The sequence below is a fragment of the Rana temporaria genome, chromosome 7 (assembly GCF_905171775.1).
Source record: "Rana temporaria chromosome 7, aRanTem1.1, whole genome shotgun sequence".
Classification (NCBI taxonomy): domain Eukaryota; kingdom Metazoa; phylum Chordata; class Amphibia; order Anura; family Ranidae; genus Rana; species Rana temporaria.
The window spans coordinates 118,149,183-118,169,909 of NC_053495.1; the positions used below are offsets into that span (position 1 = coordinate 118,149,183).

The 20,727-nt window shown below is 42.5% G+C and overlaps 1 protein-coding gene across 3 annotated transcripts in view; it reads right to left on the reverse strand.

Annotated features, from left to right (window-relative positions):
- Window positions 1–365: 365 nt before the first annotated feature.
- Window positions 366–20,727, reverse strand: part of FAM102B (family with sequence similarity 102 member B) — a 91,101-nt gene continuing 70,739 nt past the window's right edge. For 2 of the 3 annotated variants that reach the window (XM_040359894.1, XM_040359892.1), the window contains 5 exons: window positions 12,156–12,342; window positions 11,176–11,241; window positions 10,127–10,254; window positions 5,501–5,570; window positions 366–2,075 (listed from right to left, as the gene is read on the reverse strand). In XM_040359894.1, the coding sequence (XP_040215828.1) occupies window positions 2,033–2,075; window positions 5,501–5,570; window positions 10,127–10,254; window positions 11,176–11,241; window positions 12,156–12,342 (494 nt within the window). In that variant the 3' untranslated portion in view covers window positions 366–2,032. The remainder of the gene's footprint in view (window positions 2,076–5,500; window positions 5,571–10,126; window positions 10,255–11,175; window positions 11,242–12,155; window positions 12,343–20,727) is intronic. The other variant, XM_040359893.1, reaches the window with a different exon arrangement.

The window sequence follows — 20,727 nt, forward strand, 5'->3', positions numbered from 1 at the left end:
GTACCCATTCCCGCTGTACTAACCTCTGTGGGTACTGTCAGTGCCCATGCAGCTGGTGCAGCAATTGGGGGATTTGAAATTCCCGCAGCACTTCTGGGATGCATCTTAGCAATTCTGATTGGTCAGAACCAGCACAGGGCATCACTCTGATCTGTTTCAGAAGTGCTGCAGTAAGAAGGTGAGCAGGGATTTCAAATAGCTTACACCTACAGTGTGTGAGGAAGAGGCGAGGAACAGGGGGTGATGAGGAGGGTGTATGGCGTTAGTTCACTTTTTCATTTTTTCTGAAAGGTGAAATAACTGTTCAAGATAAACAAATCTTTAAATGCTGCATATTAAAACTGAAGGGAATAAAAAATCGTGCTGTCCTTCGCAACCAGTTACACGGCTCCTGGCTTTTTTTATTTATTTACCTGTACCAGAAGAATGACTTAGTTGCTATGTTTATGCTTTAAAAACATATGGCTAATAGAAAAGTTATTACTTTTTATATGTTTACACACTGATTATAATCGGTTCCAGTTGAGTAACTTAGAAATCCAATTGAAGGCTCTCGGGGGAAAAAATAAGATGCACAAAGAAAGCCATGTATTGCCCTAGGAATGAGTTCAGAAATTCCAGCTGCTACAAGCACTTCACCCAAAATGGAAATTCAATTGTATACAAGATTGTAATCGGTAGCAGCTGGGGTATAGTATGGCTACAAGTATATTGCAATCATTGTTAATTCTAATTATTGCAGTGACATTTTTACCAAACCAAAACCAGGAAGCACACAGGGTTGGCCACTCTATGCCAACAAGGTACTTATGTAATGTATGCAACAATCAGTGCATTATAAAACACTTAAGGCTTTATTTAGTAACATGAGCAAAAACCTTTAGGGGGGCAGCCCACAGCAACCAATCACAGAACGGCTTTGTACTGGTGTAACTACATTACACTGGAGAAAATATGTATGCCATGATTTATTGGGTTTATGCTTTATAGTTACTCCATGTTTTGAGCTCCATACTCATTTTGTTTATTGCCATAAAATAATAAAGCTGCGCATTTCACAACTTAATCCTGAATGCTTTCTCTGAGTAAGCTATAATGGGTAATATATTTTTATAACCAAAAAGGAAGGCAGGTAAAAAATATCTATGTAGGAAAATAGAGCCTATTCTCTTTCCATATATGAAGGCAACCACTTCTTAGAAAAAAAAAAAAAAAAATTACAGATGGTCTAATTTTCAATCATTTTGCATTTGTAAAACTCAGGCAACTGTGATTTTGTTCACCATAAAAAAAAAAAATCAATTCCTATAATATTCACATGAAGGCATACAAGGTGTTTATATGTTAACCTAATTCTGTGTATTATAAGCATTTTGGATACTTTAAGCCGTATATACCAACCTATTGTACTGCTTATTATAGCCCTACCTACCTCAGCCACACTAGACATATGAAGTGATTGTCAGAGCTTCCTATGATCCTGTAGTATTAGGGTTAAGGATAGTGGCCAAGCCTGCAATCACTTAAACTAAAATTGTATTGTAACAATAATGCTCATGCTTCTACAGACCCTACAACTTGTGTAGCCAAAACCCAACTTCCAGCTAAACAATGCTTACGTTTTGCATCTGCTGAACAAAGCTGTGCCATTAAAGCTCTTGTAGATGACATTCATTTTAAATTAGCACACAGATGCAGTAATTTGTTCCTCTAAGTCAACATTCACACAACATTACAGTAAGTCAGGTGGAATAAGCTGACATTGCGGGTGGTATTTTGACAGACACTGAAAGCCGCGTTGCACAGTTACTTGCGCTGACCTGTGTTTTGACCTCATACACTGGACATTTGTAACGTCTATAGTAATACATGATTAAAAAAAAGACCAATCCACGAACTTCTGGAGGACAGCACTCTTGATTACTTGATCCAAGTAACAAAATGTTCCACAAGAAGTCCTTTGAGTACTGAACCGTCTGGTCTGGGATCATAGGAATAATCTGCACAGAACCAGTCAAGCTTTGAAGACCTCTCAGCGTTTGATTACAACCTGTTCATAAGCTCCAGCGCCGACCCTAATGTAAAAAAAAAGAAATGTTAAAAGTGATAAATCCGCGCTAATCCCATGACAAAAAATGTGTATATATCAACGTATATATATATATATATATATATATATATATATATATATATATATATATATATATATATATATATATATATATATATATATATATATATATATATATATATATATATATATATATATATATATATATATATATATATATGAATATTCAAAAATGAATAAACAAAAAGTGAAACAAAATAATGAATGAAAAAATATCTGATGGTGCTGCAACTAAAACAGAGAGCCAGAATATTCAGCTCATAAAAATGTGCAAAAAACAGTAACAATTGCGCAACCCAAAAAACAAACAAACTGCAACCAAATATATCAGATATGCGTCCTTCACATAATAAAATTGAAAGCACTGGGAATGTATCATTTAAATCCTTCCCAAGAATGAATGTAAAACAAACACTGAAACAAACTGAATTGGCACTATCATGGCACTATCACAGGATAGTAGTGGTAGAGAGAGGGACACAGTCTATAAAATAAATGGCAAAAATAATGCTTAAAGCTTCTTCTTTGGAACATGGGGGCAAATCCACAAAAGAGATACTCCGGCGTAAGCCGTCGTATCTCTGGTTCTAACTTTGGAACTGATCCTCAGAAGCAGTTTTCCTAAGTTAGGCAGAAGATCCGACATCTGTAAGGGACTTACACTGCCGGATCTTAGGATGCAGTACCGCATCCGCCACTGGGGGCATTTCGAGTCGAAATGCCTCTGTTAGTATGCAAATTAGCACTTAGGGCGATCCTCAAAGCTTTTGTACCTAGTTTTTTCGCCGTAAGTGTTAGTTTGCCTGGTGTAAAACTAGGGCTGCTTTTACAAAGTGTAAAGTTAGTCACACCTTGTAAAGGCCCATTCAAGCGACGGCATTTGGTATGCATTCCCGAGGGAGAACTCCATGCCAATTTTCAAAGAAAAAAACGGCATGGGTTCCCCTTCAGGAGCATACCAGGCCCTTAGGTCTGTTATGGGTTGTAAGGAGACCCCCCTCCGCCGCAAAATTGACGTAGGGGGTCCCCCTACAATCCATACCAGACCCGTATCCAAAGCACGCTACCCGGCCAGCCAGGAAGGGAGGGGGGACGAGCGAGCGCCCCCCCCCCCCTCCTGAGCCGTGCCAGGCCGCATGCCCTCAACATGGGGGGGTTGGGTGCTCTGGGGCAGGGGGGCGCACTGCGGGCCCCCCCACCCCAGAGCACCCTGTCCCCATGTTGATGAGGACAGGACCTCTTCCCGACAACCCTTGCCATTGGTTGTCGGGGTCTGCGGGCGGAGGCTTATCGGAATCTGGGAGTCCCCTTTAATAAGGGGGCCCCCAGATACCGGCCCCCCACCCTAAGTGAATGGATATGGGGTACATCGTACCCCTATCCATTCACCTGTAGGCAAAAAGTAAAAGTTAATAAACACACAACACAAGGCTTTTTAAAATATTTTATTATTCTGCTCCGGACGCCCCCCCTGTCTTCGTTATTAGCTCAATTAGCAGGGGGGGCTTCTTCTTCCGCTCTCCGGGGGTCTTCTTCCACTCTCCGGGGGTCTTCCGCTCTCCGGGGGGGGCTTCTCCGGACTCCGGGGGGCTTCTTCCATCTTCTCCCCTCTTCCGCTCTTGACTCGGCGAACCCCGGTTCTTCTGCAGCTCTCCGGTGCCTTCTTCTTCAGCGCTGGCTGCCTGCTATGTTTGTGTGTTAGCTCGATTTCAAACAGGCAGCCGGCGCGGTCTTCTGTGGCGTCAGGGTCTTCTGGTCTTCTGTTCTTCCGATGTTGCCTCGTCGCCTGTTGTCGCTGTAATGATGGAAGCGCGCCTTGCATCCCATATATATAGGCATCACCGTCCCATCATGCTCCGGTAGGTACCCACGTGGTGGGTGCCTACCCACGTGCACCCACCACGTGGGTACCTACCGGAGCATGATGGGACGGTGATGCCTATATATATGGGATGCAAGGCGCGCTTCCATCATTACAGCGACAACAGGCGACGAGGCAACATCGGAAGAACAGAAGACCAGAAGACCCTGACGCCACAGAAGACCGCGCCGGCTGCCTGTTTGAAATCGAGCTAACACACAAACATAGCAGGCAGCCAGCGCTGAAGAAGAAGGCACCGGAGAGCTGCAGAAGAACCGGGGTTCGCCGAGTCAAGAGCGGAAGAGGGGAGAAGATGGAAGAAGCCCCCCGGAGTCCGGAGAAGCCCCCCCCGGAGAGCGGAAGACCCCCGGAGAGTGGAAGAAGACCCCCGGAGAGTGGAAGAAGAAGCCCCCCCTGCTAATTGAGCTAATAACGAAGACAGGGGGGGCGTCCGGAGCAGAATAATAAAATATTTTAAAAAGCCTTGTGTTGTGTGTTTATTAACTTTTACTTTTTGCCTACAGGTGAATGGATAGGGGTACGATGTACCCCATATCCATTCACTTAGGGTGGGGGGCCGGTATCTGGGGGCCCCCTTATTAAAGGGGACTCCCAGATTCCGATAAGCCTCCGCCCGCAGACCCCGACAACCAATGGCAAGGGTTGTCGGGAAGAGGTCCTGTCCTCATCAACATGGGGACAGGGTGCTCTGGGGTGGGGGGGCCCGCAGTGCGCCCCCCTGCCCCAGAGCACCCAACCCCCCCATGTTGAGGGCATGCGGCCTGGCACGGCTCAGGAGGGGGGGGGGGCGCTCGCTCGTCCCCACTCCCTTCCTGGCTGGCCGGGTAGCGTGCTTTGGATACGGGTCTGGTATGGATTGTAGGGGGACCCCCTACGTCAATTTTGCGGCGGAGGGGGGTCTCCTTACAACCCATAACAGACCTAAGGGCCTGGTATGCTCCTGAGGGGGAACCCATGCCGTTTTTTTCTTTGAAAATTGGCATGGAGTTCTCCCTCAGGAATGCATGCCGAGCGACGCTGTCATTTTTTTTTATAATTATTTGTATTCCCGGCGCGTCTTTTTTTCACCCGTCGCAACTTTAGTGTCCCGTCGCAATCCACAAAGCCGCCCGGCGTCAATTACGTTCGCGCGATGCACGTCGGGAAAATTACGTCACACGCATGCGCAGTACGGCCGGCGCGGGAGCGCGCTTCATTTAAATTGTAAACGCCCCCCGGAGAGGAGGAACGCCTTACGACGGCGGCACTTAACTTACACGGCTTGAAATTTTTACGTAAGTGCTTTGTGGATCAGGCACTTAGGTAAAAACTTTAAGTCAGTGTAACTTAACTGCTGCAAGTTAAGTTACGCCGCCTGGCTGAGGATTTGGCCCATGATGTCCAGGCTTGCAACTGTGAGGAAGCATGTGCTTATTGTAATACTTGTAATAAATATGCTATATACACATAAAGCTACTTTTATCCTGTAAAGAATGTGTTTAACACACCTATGCGGCAGATGCTGACTTCCAAGGGCGGTGCTCCCTCCAGGACCCACAAAAAGTCTCAGACCTTCCTCTGCAAATACACAGGCACAAACATATTATTAGCTCTATAAACATCACAGATGTAACTCATTACATGTACATGATCTTAAAATGCAATAAAAAGGTAGCTTGTGTTTACCGCAGTAAGCTATATTAAGCAATTTGTGACAAGGGTCCATTAATGCCTAGGCCCAGGCCAAATTTAGAAGTGTCAGCATGCATTAGTTAACCTACTCTGTTTTTTTTTTCTATTATTGGCTAACAAGTGCACAAACATTTATTTTACATGTATTTATTTTTTCAATTAAAGTGTTACTAAACCAAGGACCCTGCATCATTCACTTTATCTGGTCTCCCACAGTGCACAGAACATGGAAATGCAATTTATTTTAGTAAATATAAACTGCCAAATACCTCATAAGCAGTATATAGCAGTCCTGTGACTTCTATCATTGTCCAGCACAGCACTTGTTAACCACTTCCCACCCTGCCTCTGCATATGTATGGCCGGGGGGGGGGGGGGGCACTCTCTCCTTCTGAGTGGACGTTCAGGAATGTCCCTCAGAAGGAGGGGGATCGCATGCACATGCTCGCGCAGGGGCGTGACCCCGATGCGTTCGTGTCACCCGGACACGCCGCATCTCAGATCGGCAGGAGGGCTCTGTGATTGGCCCTCCTGATCACACGACGGCCGTGTCCAATCACAGTCATCATGTGATGTAAGCAGAGAGCTGGTTGCTAGGCAATCGGCTCTGCTCTCCTCACACATTAGTCGGTGAGGAGAGGATCGCTGCAGCTGGCTGGTGATCAATGTGTATGAGCTGTTTTTACAGCTTTTTACACACTGATCACCAGCCTAGTACATAGTTACATAGTTAGTCAGGTTGAAAAAAGACAAGTCCATCCAGTTCAACCACAAAAAAAAATAAAAAATAAAAATAAAAAACACAATGCAATCCCATACACCCAACTCCATACCCACAGTTGATCCAGAGGAAGGCAAAAAAAACCAGCAGAGCATGATCCAATTTGCTACAGCAGGGGAAAAAATTCCTTCCTGATCCCCCGAGAGGCAATCGGATTTACCCTGGATCAACTTTACCTACAAATCTTAGTACTCAGTTTTATTCTGTACATTTAGGAAAGTATCCAGGCCTTTCTTAAAGCAATCTACTGAGCTGGCCAGAACCACCTCTGGAGGGAGTCTGGTTCCACATTTTCACAGCTCTTACTGTGAAAAAACCTTTCTGTATTTGGAGGTGAAATCTCTTTTTCTCTAGACGTAAAGAGTGCCCCCTTGTCCTCAGTGTTGACGGTAAAGTGAATAACTCAACACCAAGTTCACTGTATGGACCTCTTATATATTTGTACATGTTGATCATATCCCCCCTAATTCTCCTCTTCTCAAGAGTGAATAAATTCAGTTCCTCTAATCTTTCCTCATAGCTGAGCTCCTCCATGCCTCTTATCAGTTTGGTTGCCCTTCTCTGCACTTTCTCCAGTTCTCCGATATCCTTTTTGAGAACTGGTGCCCAAAACTGAACTGCATATTCCAGATGAGGTCTTACTAATGATTTGTACAGGGGCAAAATTATATCTCTGTCTCTGGAGTCCATACCTCTCTTAATACAAGAAAGGACTTTGCTCGCTTTGGAAACCGCAGCTTGGCATTGCATGCCATTATTGAGCTTATGATCAACTAAAACCCCCAGATCCTTCTCCACTACAGATCCCCCCAGTTGTAGTAACACACAATGTTAAACACACGTCCCCACACACATCCTCACATAGTAAAAACACCTGTCCCCCACATATGTAACAGTAAAATCATATGTCCCAATGATAATCTGCACACATTTTCGTGATCACCTGCGCACATCTGTACATGATCATTTGCGTACATATGTCCGTGATCACACAAACCAATTATACATTTAATGGGATTTTTATTCTTGTACAAAGGGTTTTATTGAAAATACACATCGACAGAATAATACAAAAATAGTGGTGTACACTTTATGGACAAACAGATATAAAAACTTCAGGCAACAGGAAGGTTAATCTGAAATCCAGAAATTTGAGCAAGCCCTTAGAGGTCCGAGGGCGAGCACAGATGATCAGCTAGAGGTTGCCCTCACCTCATAAGTCCTGGTAAAGTGGCAACATACTGGTCCAGGCTTACATACTGGTGGTCTCACAGGGCATATATAAAATATATGGCGACATGACAATATAAAACATAACATTACAAAAGGAGAACAAACTAAAGGGGTTACATAAAGGAAGGTAACATTCACCATTATGGAAAATAAACATTGTCACACCATGTGTCCAATCCCAGCAGGACCAAGCCTGTGGGCCAGAGAAACAGAGAGAGGATAGAAAGAAGCGGAGAGGGGAAAGAGAGCCAGAAAGAAAAATATAATGCAAAGAAGAAGAAGGAAGAGTGAAAGCGAGGAAGGAAGAGAGAAAGCGAGGAAGGAAGAGATAAAGAAAGAAAGAAAGAAAGCGAGAAAGAAAGAAAGAAAGAAAGAAAGAAAGAGAAAAAAAGAAAGAAAGAGAATGGGGGGATAGGGGAAGAGGGGGATCCACGGGGTGGGTGGAACAGAGGTGAAAAAAGTGAGTAAAAAATAACATATAACTAAATAATAACATATATAAATATTTGTTTACGGTGCTGATATCACATGGTTAAGTCACTGTTTTGCACTGTTATTTTGTTGTCTTACACTGTTATTTTAGAGCATTTTATTGACATTACCACGGTTTTTCCCATTTACACAACATAAAAAAATCATAAAAAATTAAAGCGGAGTTCCACCCAAGAGTGGAACTTCCGCTTAAATCACTCCTCGCCCCCTTACATGTCACATTTGGCATGTCATTTTGGGGGGGGGGGGGGGGAGTGGGACTTCATGTCCCACATTCTCCTTCTGCCAAGGGACCGCTTAGTTAGGCGATACGTTCATACCGCCTTTTGGCGGCCCCTCCCTGTAGGCTTTTTGTAGCTGCTGACTTTTAATAAACATAAACAGAGTGAAAGAAATAACGCTAGAGCTGTTATTTACAGTTAAAGGGGTTGTAAAGGTACAAAAATGTTTCCCTAAATAGCTTCCTTTACCTTAGTGCAGTCCTCCTTCACTTACCTCATCCTTCCATTTTGCTTTTAAATGTCCTTATTTCTTCTGAGAAATCCTCACTTCCTGTTCTTCTGTCTGTAACTCCACACAGTAATGCAAGGCTTTTTTCCTGGTGTGGAGTGTCATGCTCGCCCCCTCCCTTGAGCAGGAGTGTCAGGACGCCCACTAACACGCAGGTCCTTTCTCTATCTGCAATGTAGAGAGTGTCCTGACTCTCCTGCTCGTCCCCACACCACACCAGGGAGAAAGCCTTGCGTTACTGTGTGGAGTTACAGACAGAAGAACAGGAAGTGAGGATTTCTCAGAAGGAATAAGGACATTTAAAAACAAAATCGAAGGATGAGGTAAGTGAAGGAGGACTGTACTAAGGTAAAGTAAGCTATTTAGGGAATTTTTTTTTTTACTTTTACAACCTCTTTAATGCTAAAATTATGGTTTGTAAAGGTTTTTAAAGCATCACCTATGGACAATATTGAATATTCTTTTACTATTTCGCATGCAATTATATATATATATATATATATATATATATATATATATATATATATATATATATATATATATATAGTTTTTTTAATTCATTGAAGTATATTTTTTCCTAAAAAATTGCTTTTGAAAGACCGCTGCGCAAATACAGTGTGACATAAAATATTGCAACAATCTATTCCTTAGGGTCTCCGCTAAAAAAATATATATAATGTTAGGGGGTTCTAAGTAATTTCCTAGCAAACCGTACCAATTTTAACTTGTAAGCAACAAGCGTCAAAAAAGGTTTAGTCTTTAAGTGGTTAAATTGACCTCATTTACAGACAGAAGTTCATTCCTTTGACCTAAAAGAACCGAGAGATACATCGTTTCTCTTTATCGCCATTGATAAAAATTTGCCGGCTGAGATTTTTTTTTTCTTTTGACAGCATTGCTCGGCTCTTGCGCTTGTTTAACATGAATCGGGGAAATGCTGTATTAAGATCGTGAGGGGGTTGAATCGCGATAACAATTTAACGATTAATCGTGCAGCTCATATATAGATATGATACCCATTTATGCGACACAGTCTCACCTTTTAAGTGTTGCAAAAAATGTGAATTATATTCTGTTTGTGTGCATTAAAAAAAAAAGTAAAGTGTTTTAACTGAAAGTATGTGTTTGAAAAACTGCTGCACAAATATCATGTAACATAAAATTGTGCAACTTTTTTTCAGGTTTAAAATGCAAATTTTAACGTGTTGGAAAAAAAATGTAATGTTTTTGCATGTTTCTATTGTGGGAGTGGAGGTAAAGGTAATTTCACAGGCCACATGACATTTCCCCACCATAAAGCCGATGAAGGTATAGCAGAGAAAGGACAGAGTGGTCTCAGAGTGTTTATAACGGAGGGACCAGTCGCCCTCCTAATACTAAGTAATCATGTCTGAGTAGTCAAAATGTTTTATGGTATACCATTTACCTTCAGCACTTGAGTCAAGAGAGAAGTCCTGGCTTTGAAGAATTGTTTCCACTACATCGTCTGCATCAACACGGGTGGCATCCACTCGTTTTAACTGTGACTCAACAGAGTCTTGTTTCACTGGGATCCTAAAAAAATGAAAATATAAAAATGCTGTAGCGAAGATCTTTTTTTAAAGTAAATTTAAACCCCAACCACATGACATTTATTTTGCTAAAGAACTACATACATCATAGACAATGGCCTACAATTCTGATGGGGACATCTTGATGGTTTAATGGATGTTTGAAAAGGGTGAACACGGAATACTTTTGCCTGCTTGTCTGTGATTGAAAGCTGGAGAAACCCTCACATTACTGCTTGTGCTGTTCCCTTAAAGAGGAAGTAAACCCTGATGTCCCCATCTTCCTCGCTAGTAGCGAGCGTCCATCTTCACCCCTCTTCTTCCGGGGGCCGCGAACTACGGCTCTGTGACTGGCAGGAGCCGCCTTTAACGGCATGACCCCATTCACAAAACGGCACGCTCAGTGCGCCTGCGCCGCTGTTTACGGCGCGCATGCGCCATAGACATCGGTGCTGTAATTTTTGCAAATATCTCCTAAACCGTGTAGGTTTAGGAGATATTTGTTGCACCTACAGGTAAGCCTTAATCTAAGCTTACCTGTAGGTATATATGGTCTGTAAGTGGTCTAAAGCAGCCCACAGATCATGAAAATGACTCTTCCTCCATCAACACAGTCAGTTTTGATGGGGAGAACCTTTCCCGCAGTGCTATTGTGTTTTGCCAGTGGGGAGCATCCCCTGTAAGCAGAACAAAATCATCACTGCTGGCGGCTACAGCCGCCGGCAGTGGTCGCATGCAAAAAATCCGATAGGCTTGGTAGTACTGAAGTCAATCGACGGATTGAGTTCAGTAGAATAAGCCAGCCCATAGATAGAATGAATCTCAACCAGTCCCTGAACTGGCTAAGATTTGGTCCATCTGTGGTGAGATTAACAGTAGTTTTTTTTTGTATTTTAGGTTTTATATTTGTTTCTGTATGCCTTACCTGGGATTGTAAAATCTTTTTGGAGCAGATGAAAATATGCAAGTTCTTTCTGTAGTTTGATAAGATCTGTAAATGTATTATTTTCAGAAATGTAAATGTATTATTTTCAGAAATGTAAATGTATTACATTGTTCACTCTAGAACAGTGGTGGGAAACTTTCTTAATATGGAGTGTGGTCCTCAAAATCACCAAAGGGCCACACATAAAATGCAGTGAATATTCAGTGTTAGAGACAGAAAACACATAGCAGGATATAGTCAGAGACTGTGGATATGGCACAAGAAATGGTTAGAGACTGCAGACATGGTACAAGAGATGGTTAGAGACTGCGGACATGGTACAGATGAGGATCAGAGACTGAAGACCTCATACAGGAGTTGGTCAGAGACTGCAGATCTGATACAAGAGCATGTTAGCGGCTGCAAACATGATACCATTTTGGTCAGAGGCTGCAGACATGATACTAAAAATTGATATGCTCCAGGCAAAACTGTAAACGTGCTATAGGAGCTGTTGGAGACTAGAAACATGCTTCGGGAGACAGTCATAGACTGTAGACCCATTACATGAGACTGCTAGAAATCACTGCTATAAAAACAGGGCAATATGGAAACACCGATCCATGTCTGTAGTGTCCCTAAGGGCCGCAAATAAAAGATGCTAAAGGGTAGCCTGTGGCACCTGGGCTCAGGTTGGGCACCAGGGCTCAGGGGCATGTTGTGTTTACATAACATATGTCATGAATGACAAAATGCATCCAAAAAGCCTTCAGGAACTTTTTTCCAATCCACTGCAAAGCAACCCATTTGTAGAATTAGGCTCTGCTGAAAACAATATGTGCGACAACAAATATGGTGTGAACAAACCAAGAGAATTCATGACCTGTTCAACAACTGGACAGTATATTGGTAGTTCCAGTAGGATAGTTTCTCTTTAATGTCATTCCTATACATCATTTCTAGAATTAGAGTCCTAATACCTGTTTAGTTTTTCAGAGGATGAACCCTCCTCTGTAATTTCCGGGCTGAATGCAACAACTTTGGTGCCGTCATCCTCATTTGGCTCTGGAATACTCCCAATCCCGGTAGAAGCACTGCCCACAGATGTGTTCCTCCGATGGCTTAACTCAGATAAACTGGAAGACCGTGAATGCCCCGTGCTGTATCCTGCAGAAAAAACACCACCACATTATATAATGTCCTCTGGATGAAGCAGATTCTACATCCTAACTTTTTTTCATTACATCAGCATAAAACACACATCCTAAAATTTTTTGTGATTTAGGCAAAAGAAGTTAAGGCTCATTTTGAAAAACAAAATGTTGATAAATACAACCCCAATACCAAAAAAGTTTGGATGCCGTGTAAAATCCACAGAATGCAATGGTTTGCAAATCTCATAACCCATAATTTATTCACAATCTAAAATAGAAAAAATATCAAACTAGGGTTGTCCCAATACCGATACTAGTATCGATACTAGTATCGGTACCGATACCGAGCATTTGCGTGAGTACTTGTACTTGCGCAAATGCTCCCGATGCCAGATCCGATATCTGTGATGGGGAGAGAGAGGCGGCGTGTATTAAGAAATCCGTGGGCAGCCGCATCATCCACATTTGGTAACTGAAGTGACGCTCCGTGTTGCCGCTGTACAGTGAGTGCTTTAACCAATGCTGAGTCCTGACGCCCATCTTAATACACCCTGCACTCGGCCACATTAAGCCAGCAGCGGACATCTTGTTACACCCAGCCCATATAGTTCGGGCTGGGTGTAACAAGATGTCTGCTGTTGCTTTTATGTGGCCAAGTGTAGGGTGTAGCAAGATGGGCGTCACAGGCAGCATAGAAAAAAAGTTTAAGTTCCTTTCATGTCATTTATTTCAGTGCCTGCCCATAAGTGCCAGACATCTGTCAGTGCCCATCCATCAGTACCAGCTATCCGTCAGTGCCCGTCCTGCAGTGCCACTACCAGCCATCAGTGCGTGCCATCTTTCAGTGCGTGTCACCTATCAGTGCCATCTTTCAGTGCCAGCCATCAGTGCGTGCCACCTATCAGTGCCATCTTTCAATGCGTGCCACCTATCAGTTCCATCTTTCAGTGCCAGCCATCAGTGCGTGCCACCTATCAGTGCCATCTTTCAGTGCGTGCCACCTATCACTGCTATCTTTCAGTGCCAGCCATCAGTGCGTGCCACCTATCAGTGCCATCTTTCAGTGCTATATTTCAGTGCGTGCCATCTTTCAGTGCGTGCCACCTATCAGTGCCAGCCATCAGTGCGTGCCACTCATCAGTGCTGCATAATCAGTGCCACCTATCAGCAGTGCCCATCCATCAGTGCCACTGCCAGCCATCAGTCAGTGCCACCTTTTAGTGCCATCTATCAGTGCGTCATATGACATTAAAAAAAAAAAAAACGGTATCGGCGAGTACTTGAAAAAAAGTAATCGGTACTTGTACTCGGTTATAAAAAAAGTGGTATCGGGACAACCCTATATGAAAATTTTAAGCGTTTTTTAAATTAATGGCAGCAGCATGTCTCAAAAAAGTTGGGACAGGTCAATTTTTACCATGGTGTAGCATCCTCTCTTCTTTTAACAATACTTTGTAAATATCTGGGAACTGAGGAGACAAATTTCTGGAGTTTTGGGGGAGAAATGTTGTTCCATTCTTGCCTGATATAGAATTATAACTGCTCAACCGTCCTGGGTCTTTATCACGTTTTTTTTTCAAAGATTCACCAAATATTTTCACTTTGTGAAGGGTCTGTTGAATAATTCAAGACCTTCCCTGAAAAAGATGTAATTTGGATGGGAGCATATGCTACTCTAAAACCTGGATATATTTTTTAGCATTGATGGTGTCTTTCCAGATGTGCAAGCTGCCCATTACATGCACACTAATGCACCCCATACCATCAGAGATACAGGCTTTTGAACTCGGCGCTGATAACAAGTCAGAAAGTCCCTCTCTTCAGTTCAGAAGATGCAACACCCATGGTTGATTAACTTAAATTCATTTGACCACAGAACAGTTTTCCACTTTGCAACAGACCATTTTAAATTAGCTTTGGCCCAGAGAAGATGGAAGTGTTTCTTGCTCATGTTCAGATATGGCTTCTTCGCTGCATGATAGAGCTTTAACTTTTATTTTTGAATGTCATGGCGAACTGTGTTCACAGACAGTGATTTTTTTTAAAGTATTCCTAAACCCTTGCAATGATGTTCATCACAGAATCATGCCTGTTTTTAATGCAGTGCCATCTGAGGGTCCGAAGATCCCGAGCATCCAATATTGCATTTTGGCCTTTTCCTTTGCGCACAGAGATTTCTCCAGATTCTTAGAATCTTTTGATGATGTTATGTACTGTAAAGTCTTTGCAACATTATTCTGAAATTGTTCAACAATTTTTAGATGCATCTTTTCACAGATTAGTGAACCTCTGCCTATCTTTACTTCTGTGACACCCTGACTCTCTCTTTATAACCAATCATATCACTGACATGTTGCAAATTAATCTTCTTAGTTGCAAAATATTCTTCCAACTCTTCCTTGTTAGTACCATTTACCAGCTTTTTTTTTGCCCTGTCCAAACTTTTCTGATATGGGTTGCTGCCATACATTTTCAAAATTACTTAATTTTTTTCAGAAAATTTTGTATTGTAAATAAAATATAGATTTATGAGATTTGCAAATCATTGTATTCTGTTTTTATGCAGATTTTATACAGTGTCCTGACTTTTTGGAATTGGGGTTGTACGATGAATCTGTGTGCATTTTAAATGCCCAATCATGTGCGAGAGACATAAAATAATTTATTTGCAAATATTACCATCCGACACCCTGCCCTTGTGTACATCAGTCTCCCTGACAGAAGGAAAGAGGAGGATCAGGGCCACTCTGTGCAAAACGAGCTGCACAGTGGAGGCAAGTATGACATGTTTGTTTGTTTTTTTAAAACAAAGCTTTAGTATCACTTTAAGTTTAGAAGGCAGAGTAGTAGAACTAGAAAAGCAAGTAAGAGAAAGGGAAAAAAGAAAAAAGAAAGAAGGCAGCTTAAGGAATGCAGAACCCTGGGGGGGGGGGGAGGGAGGGAGGGAAATGGGCCTGCAATCTTATTTTAATTCTTTTCTAAAATGTTATTTATTTCAGGTACTTACATAGCGCTGTAAATTTACACAGCGCTTTTCATATACCTTGTACATTCACATCAGTCCCTGCCCACAAGGAGCTTACAATCTAAGGCAGTGATGGCGAACCTTGGCACCCCAGATGTTTTGGAACTACATTTCCCATGATGCTCATGCACTCTGCAGTGTAGTGGAGCATCATGGGAAATGTAGTTCCAAAACATCTGGGGTGCCAAGGTTCACCATCACTGATCTAAGGTCCCTAACTCACATTCATACATACACATACTACAGTGTGGGAGGAAATGGAGTACCCAAAGGAAACCCACGCAGGCACAGGGAGAACATGCAAACTCCAGCCAGGTAGTGTCCTGGTCGGGATTCGAACCAGCGACACTTTTATTTTTGTAGTCAAATTCTATAGGGGTTACAAATTAACATATTGATAAAATTATCAGAATCTGTTGGCAAAGAGTGGTTAATCCAGGGGTCCCAAATACTGTGAAATTTGGGCAATTGAGATCTTCATGTAGTATGTATGGTGGTTTATTGAGAATGGAATTCAACAAATGGAACCTATCGTTTTTCCAAACTTGTTTTGGCTACTGTCAAAACATGATGGGTAGGAAAATTTGTTTTTTGTGCAGTCTATTAGATTTTTGTTAAGCCCTGCTTCTTCTGATAGATTTTTTTTATTTTTTTTGTAGGTTAATAACCATTTACACTTCTGAAACACCCACCAAATGTTTGAAAGTACTGGTAGTGTCATAACCTCAAACCAATAAGGGAATATCCCAGCATACAACCTGAAATACACACAGGAACAAGATACCATCTCATTAGTAGTTTATAGTTTGTTGTGATGAGTGACACACCTTGGTTGCCTATTTTTCAATTGAAATATGTTTAACAGCTGAAGAGTAATTTTTTTTTTTTTTTTTACATAACCATTCTTTTTCTTACTTTTTTTTTTTTTTAGTATTGTGTGGGGCTATTTTATGTTAAACCAAAGGCCACTTGATTTTTTATGTTCAAATTGAAATTCATAAATATAATTTCTAGGAAATGCAAACGTATAGGAGCCTAAAAGCTTCACAGATCTGAAAACAAGTCTAGAATGCCTTAACGTATAGGAGCCTAAAAGCTTCACAGATCTGAAAACAAGTCTAGAATGCCTTAACGTATAGGAGCCTAAAAGCTTCACAGATCTGAAAACAAGTCTAGAATGCCTTACAGCTATTTGCTTAAAAATACAGAAGAGCTGACAAGACAAATCGTTTTTCATTTTGGAATTTGCTTTATCTTCGAAATCCAATTCCTAAATGTAAATGACAGACTACTACACTACAAACATACCTCTCTAACTCAAAAATCCTTCCATTCTAAATTGCACCGGTCCACTTGTAATTTTTACATCTGAGAAACCTCATCTACTGCTAACTGACCAATTTGTGGCTTGTCATCAACTTTATAACAAATATCTGCTTGAATATTAAACGGCTAGTTAAAATTGTACATCCCTTGTACAACGAATTCTATTGCCACCTCCCACGCAATATGGGCATTTGGCAGTCAAGCCACATCTAATATCTGTGGGAATTGGTCATCACTGTTGGTGCACAATTCAAATTTACACTGTGCAGCCAATAACTGGGAAGTTGAAGTGTCACTTTCCCAAACTGGTTGTGTATGGGCAGTGTAAACCTCTGATTTCCATATGTAGCGGCCTGCTACTTTCATAGCTGGCGCTGCCTTAAATTTAGAGGGTGGTCAGAGACTTAACTTCCTCTGACCCTACTGTTCTACAAAATGTTGGCCTCTGTTCCAGTCATGGCTGTACTGTGAGTGACCACTATTGCTGTCTGGGGTGTTGGTACCGACCCAGGCCAAGGGTGGCAGCAGTCGAGTCAGGGTGTATTTCCTCGGCAGCCAATCAGTGGGGGTTGATCGCCTCACTGTGCATGCTGGGGGAGAGTACTTAAGGGACAGACGTCATTGGTTCTGGGTCGTCGGTCCTGGCCTGTCGTCTCACCAACCCCCATGTGTGGCCCTCATGGCCGGGGGTGCGTGTTCAAGTGTTCCTGGCTCCGGGACCACGTTGGTCCGGGGTTGTGATCTACTATGTAGGCCTGGTAGTCAGACTGGGTCTACGTCCGCAGAGTGGTCCTCTGCTGTCTGTCCTGAGGGAGGAAGCCACCCGATGAAGAACCTGTCTTGGAGAGCACCGAGCACAAGGCTGGTATCTCAGAAGAGGCCTTGAACTTCATCGAATGATGCAAGATTGCTGAGAGGCTGAGTGATGGTCGCCTGTCAGTTATGAGTTCACAAGAGTTTATTCAAGAGATATCTGGGTGCTTAATCTTGTGTTGAAAAGGATTCTGGACCGAATACATCTCCACCTTTGGGAAGGTTTGTGGCAGAGACTTTGCTAAAGTTTCTGTGTGACACCCTGGCTGCTAGGCTTGTGAGAGAGGCCTATCCGGGTGCGCAATACCCACTCTGGCTAGAGTGGCGACGAAAGTTACATTGCTGGAAGCAGGAGTGTTTCCAAACAAGTTATACACCTGAACCTACTACCTATTACCCTTCTACCTCTTCAACTATAACTTTTATTCTTCTACCACGTTGGGTAAATAAAGCAAAGAAAAAGAAGCCTAAAGTGTGGACATTGAAGTTTCTCAACTCTCATCGTGTACCCTGGACGGCAAAGGAATAGAGGTAACATGCCACCCAAAACAAACCAGCAGCTCCTTCGGGGGTAGTGCTACACATACAATGATCCTAAAGAGAGAAAGGGTTGTAGGAAAAACCGAAAAAATGCACATATTTTTACATCATCAGGACTAACACTATATACATAGGAGGTCTATTTATAAAAGCTTTGCTATGCTCATCTCCCTGCTCCCAGTATCACTATTAAATGGCAAGAAAGGTCTCCTTCATTTTTTACCTATCCACTTGCTGACTGCAATACGTTTAATATACAGTACGTTGTGCTTTTCAAGTGGTTTACTGGGGTTATGGCCATCAGCCATAACCCCAGTATTTATTTTTTTCCAGCTGGCAACTGCTTAGCCGATGTATCACTTTCAGAAGCAGCGGACGAGGTCTTCCCCTCCCACCGGTGTTTCTCTGGCTTTCCGTTTTTATTGGTGCGCCCGAAAAATGATCTGAAAGCTTGGGTGGCTGGCCATAGAGGAGACCAGATTGTTTCTGATCACCTCTATGGTCTTGGAGGACCAGAGCAACGTCTTTTCCGGTCTAGGGCGTAAGTTAATTATATATATATATATATACACACACACACACACACACAGTGCCTTGCGAAAGTATTTGGCCCCCTTGAACTTTGCGACCTTTTGCCACATTTCAGGCTTCAAACATAAAGATATAAAACTGTAATTTGTTTTTGAAGAATCAACAAGTGGGACACAATCATGAAGTGGAACGAAATTTATTGGATTTTTCAAACTTAAAAAAAAAAAAAAAAACTGAAAAATTGGGCGTGCAAAATTATTCAGCCCCTTTACTTTCAGTGCAGCAAACTCTCTCCAGAAGTTCAGTGAGGATCTCTGAATGATCCAATGTTGACCTAAATGACTAATGATGATAAATTGAATCCACCTGTGTGTAATCAAGTCTCCGAATAAATGCACCTGCACTGTGATAGTCTCAGAGGTCCGTTTAAAGTGCAGAGAGCATCATGAAGAACAAGGAACACACCAGGGAGGTCCGAGATACTGTTGTGGAGAAGATTAAACCTGGATTTGGATACAAAAAGATTTCCCAAGCTTTAAACATCCCAAGGAGCACTGTGCAAGCGATAATATTGAAATAGAAGGAGTATCAGACCACTGCAAATCTAAGAAGACCTGGCCGTCCCTCTAAACTTTCAGCTCATACAAGGAGAAGACTGATCAGAAATGCAGCCAAGAGGCCCATGATCACTCTGGATGAACTGCAGAGATCTACAGCTGAGGTGGGAGACTCTGTCCATAGGACAACAATCAGTCGTATACTGCACAAATCTGGCCTTTATGGAGGAGTGGCAAGAAGAAAGCCATTTCTTAAAGATATCCATAAAAAGTGTCGTTTTTTTTTGGGGTAACTTTTACAGAGAGCCAGAGGAAAAATGTTTTCGAATTTAATCATAAAGCATCCCTAGCATCCAAGTACCAGGAGGGAGGATACAAGATTCTGAGTAGGTGGTATAGGACTCCGGAAGTCCTAAATCATATTTTCCCACAAGTGTCAAACCTTTGCTGGCGATGTCAAAAAGAAGATTTTCCATTTCCATTTTTTGGAATTGCGAAGGAGTGAAAGACTTCTGGAAGATGGTATCAGATGGCCCCGTACACACGACAGAGTTTCTCGGCAGAATTCACCGAGAAACTCGGTCAAAACCCGGATTCTGCCGAGAAACTCTGTCGTCTGTACAGTTTTGGCTCGATGGAGCCGCCGAGGAGCTCGACGAGAAAATAGAGAACATGTTCTCTATTTTCTCGTTGTTCTATGGGAGAAGGCGGCCCGCCGAGCTCCTCGGCGGCTTCATCCCAAAACTCGACGTGCCAAGCACGTCGAGTTCCTCGGCCGTGTGTACGGGGCCTCAGAAGAAATAGAAGAGATAACTGAAATGTCTCTTGGAGAGAATCCGGCGATCTACTTGTTGTTGGATATTCCGATATCAGTAGAAAAATATAAAAAATCTCTGGTAAGGCATTTGCTAATAACAGCTAGAGCGTGTATTCCAGCTCTATGGAAGAGCACTTGCTTACCAAGTAGACCACAATGGCAAGCAAAAATTATGGAAATTCAATATATGGAGAATCTCACAATGGCTCTGAGGGAACAGGAGGAGAAGTTTAGGGAGATTTGGGCTCCCTATGTTAGGTTTAGGGAACGGAGGGAACAGGAAGGAGGGGGGGGATAGTGGGGAGGGAGCGGTAGGGGAGGAGGAATCTACTTTTTTTTTTTTTTTTGTGTTTTGTGTGGTTGTTTTTGCGTTCGGGAAGGTTATGGATAACGTGTCCTGACGCAGGGGTGGGAGGGGGGAGATAGGGATTTAGACTTTCAATACCTCAAGTAGGGAGAGAACACAACAAAGGTTTTTGGGGAATAGAAAATAAGAAGAGAGTGTAATCAATATCTGATTTATATGTTAGAGTATATCGGTGGAGGCAATTATGGCCAAGGATAGGTCAGAAATAAGTAGAATGTATAGATGTGTGAAGGTCTGTTTTTACTTTGGATGATGTGTTAATATCCCTGTTTGTGGAAATGTGAAATAAGGAAAAACGGAAAAATAAAGAATTATAAAAAAAAAAAAGTGTCGTTTAAAGTTTGCCACAAGCCACCTGTGAGACACACCAAACATGTGGAAGAAGGTGCTCTGGTCAGATGAAACCAAAATCGAACTTTTTG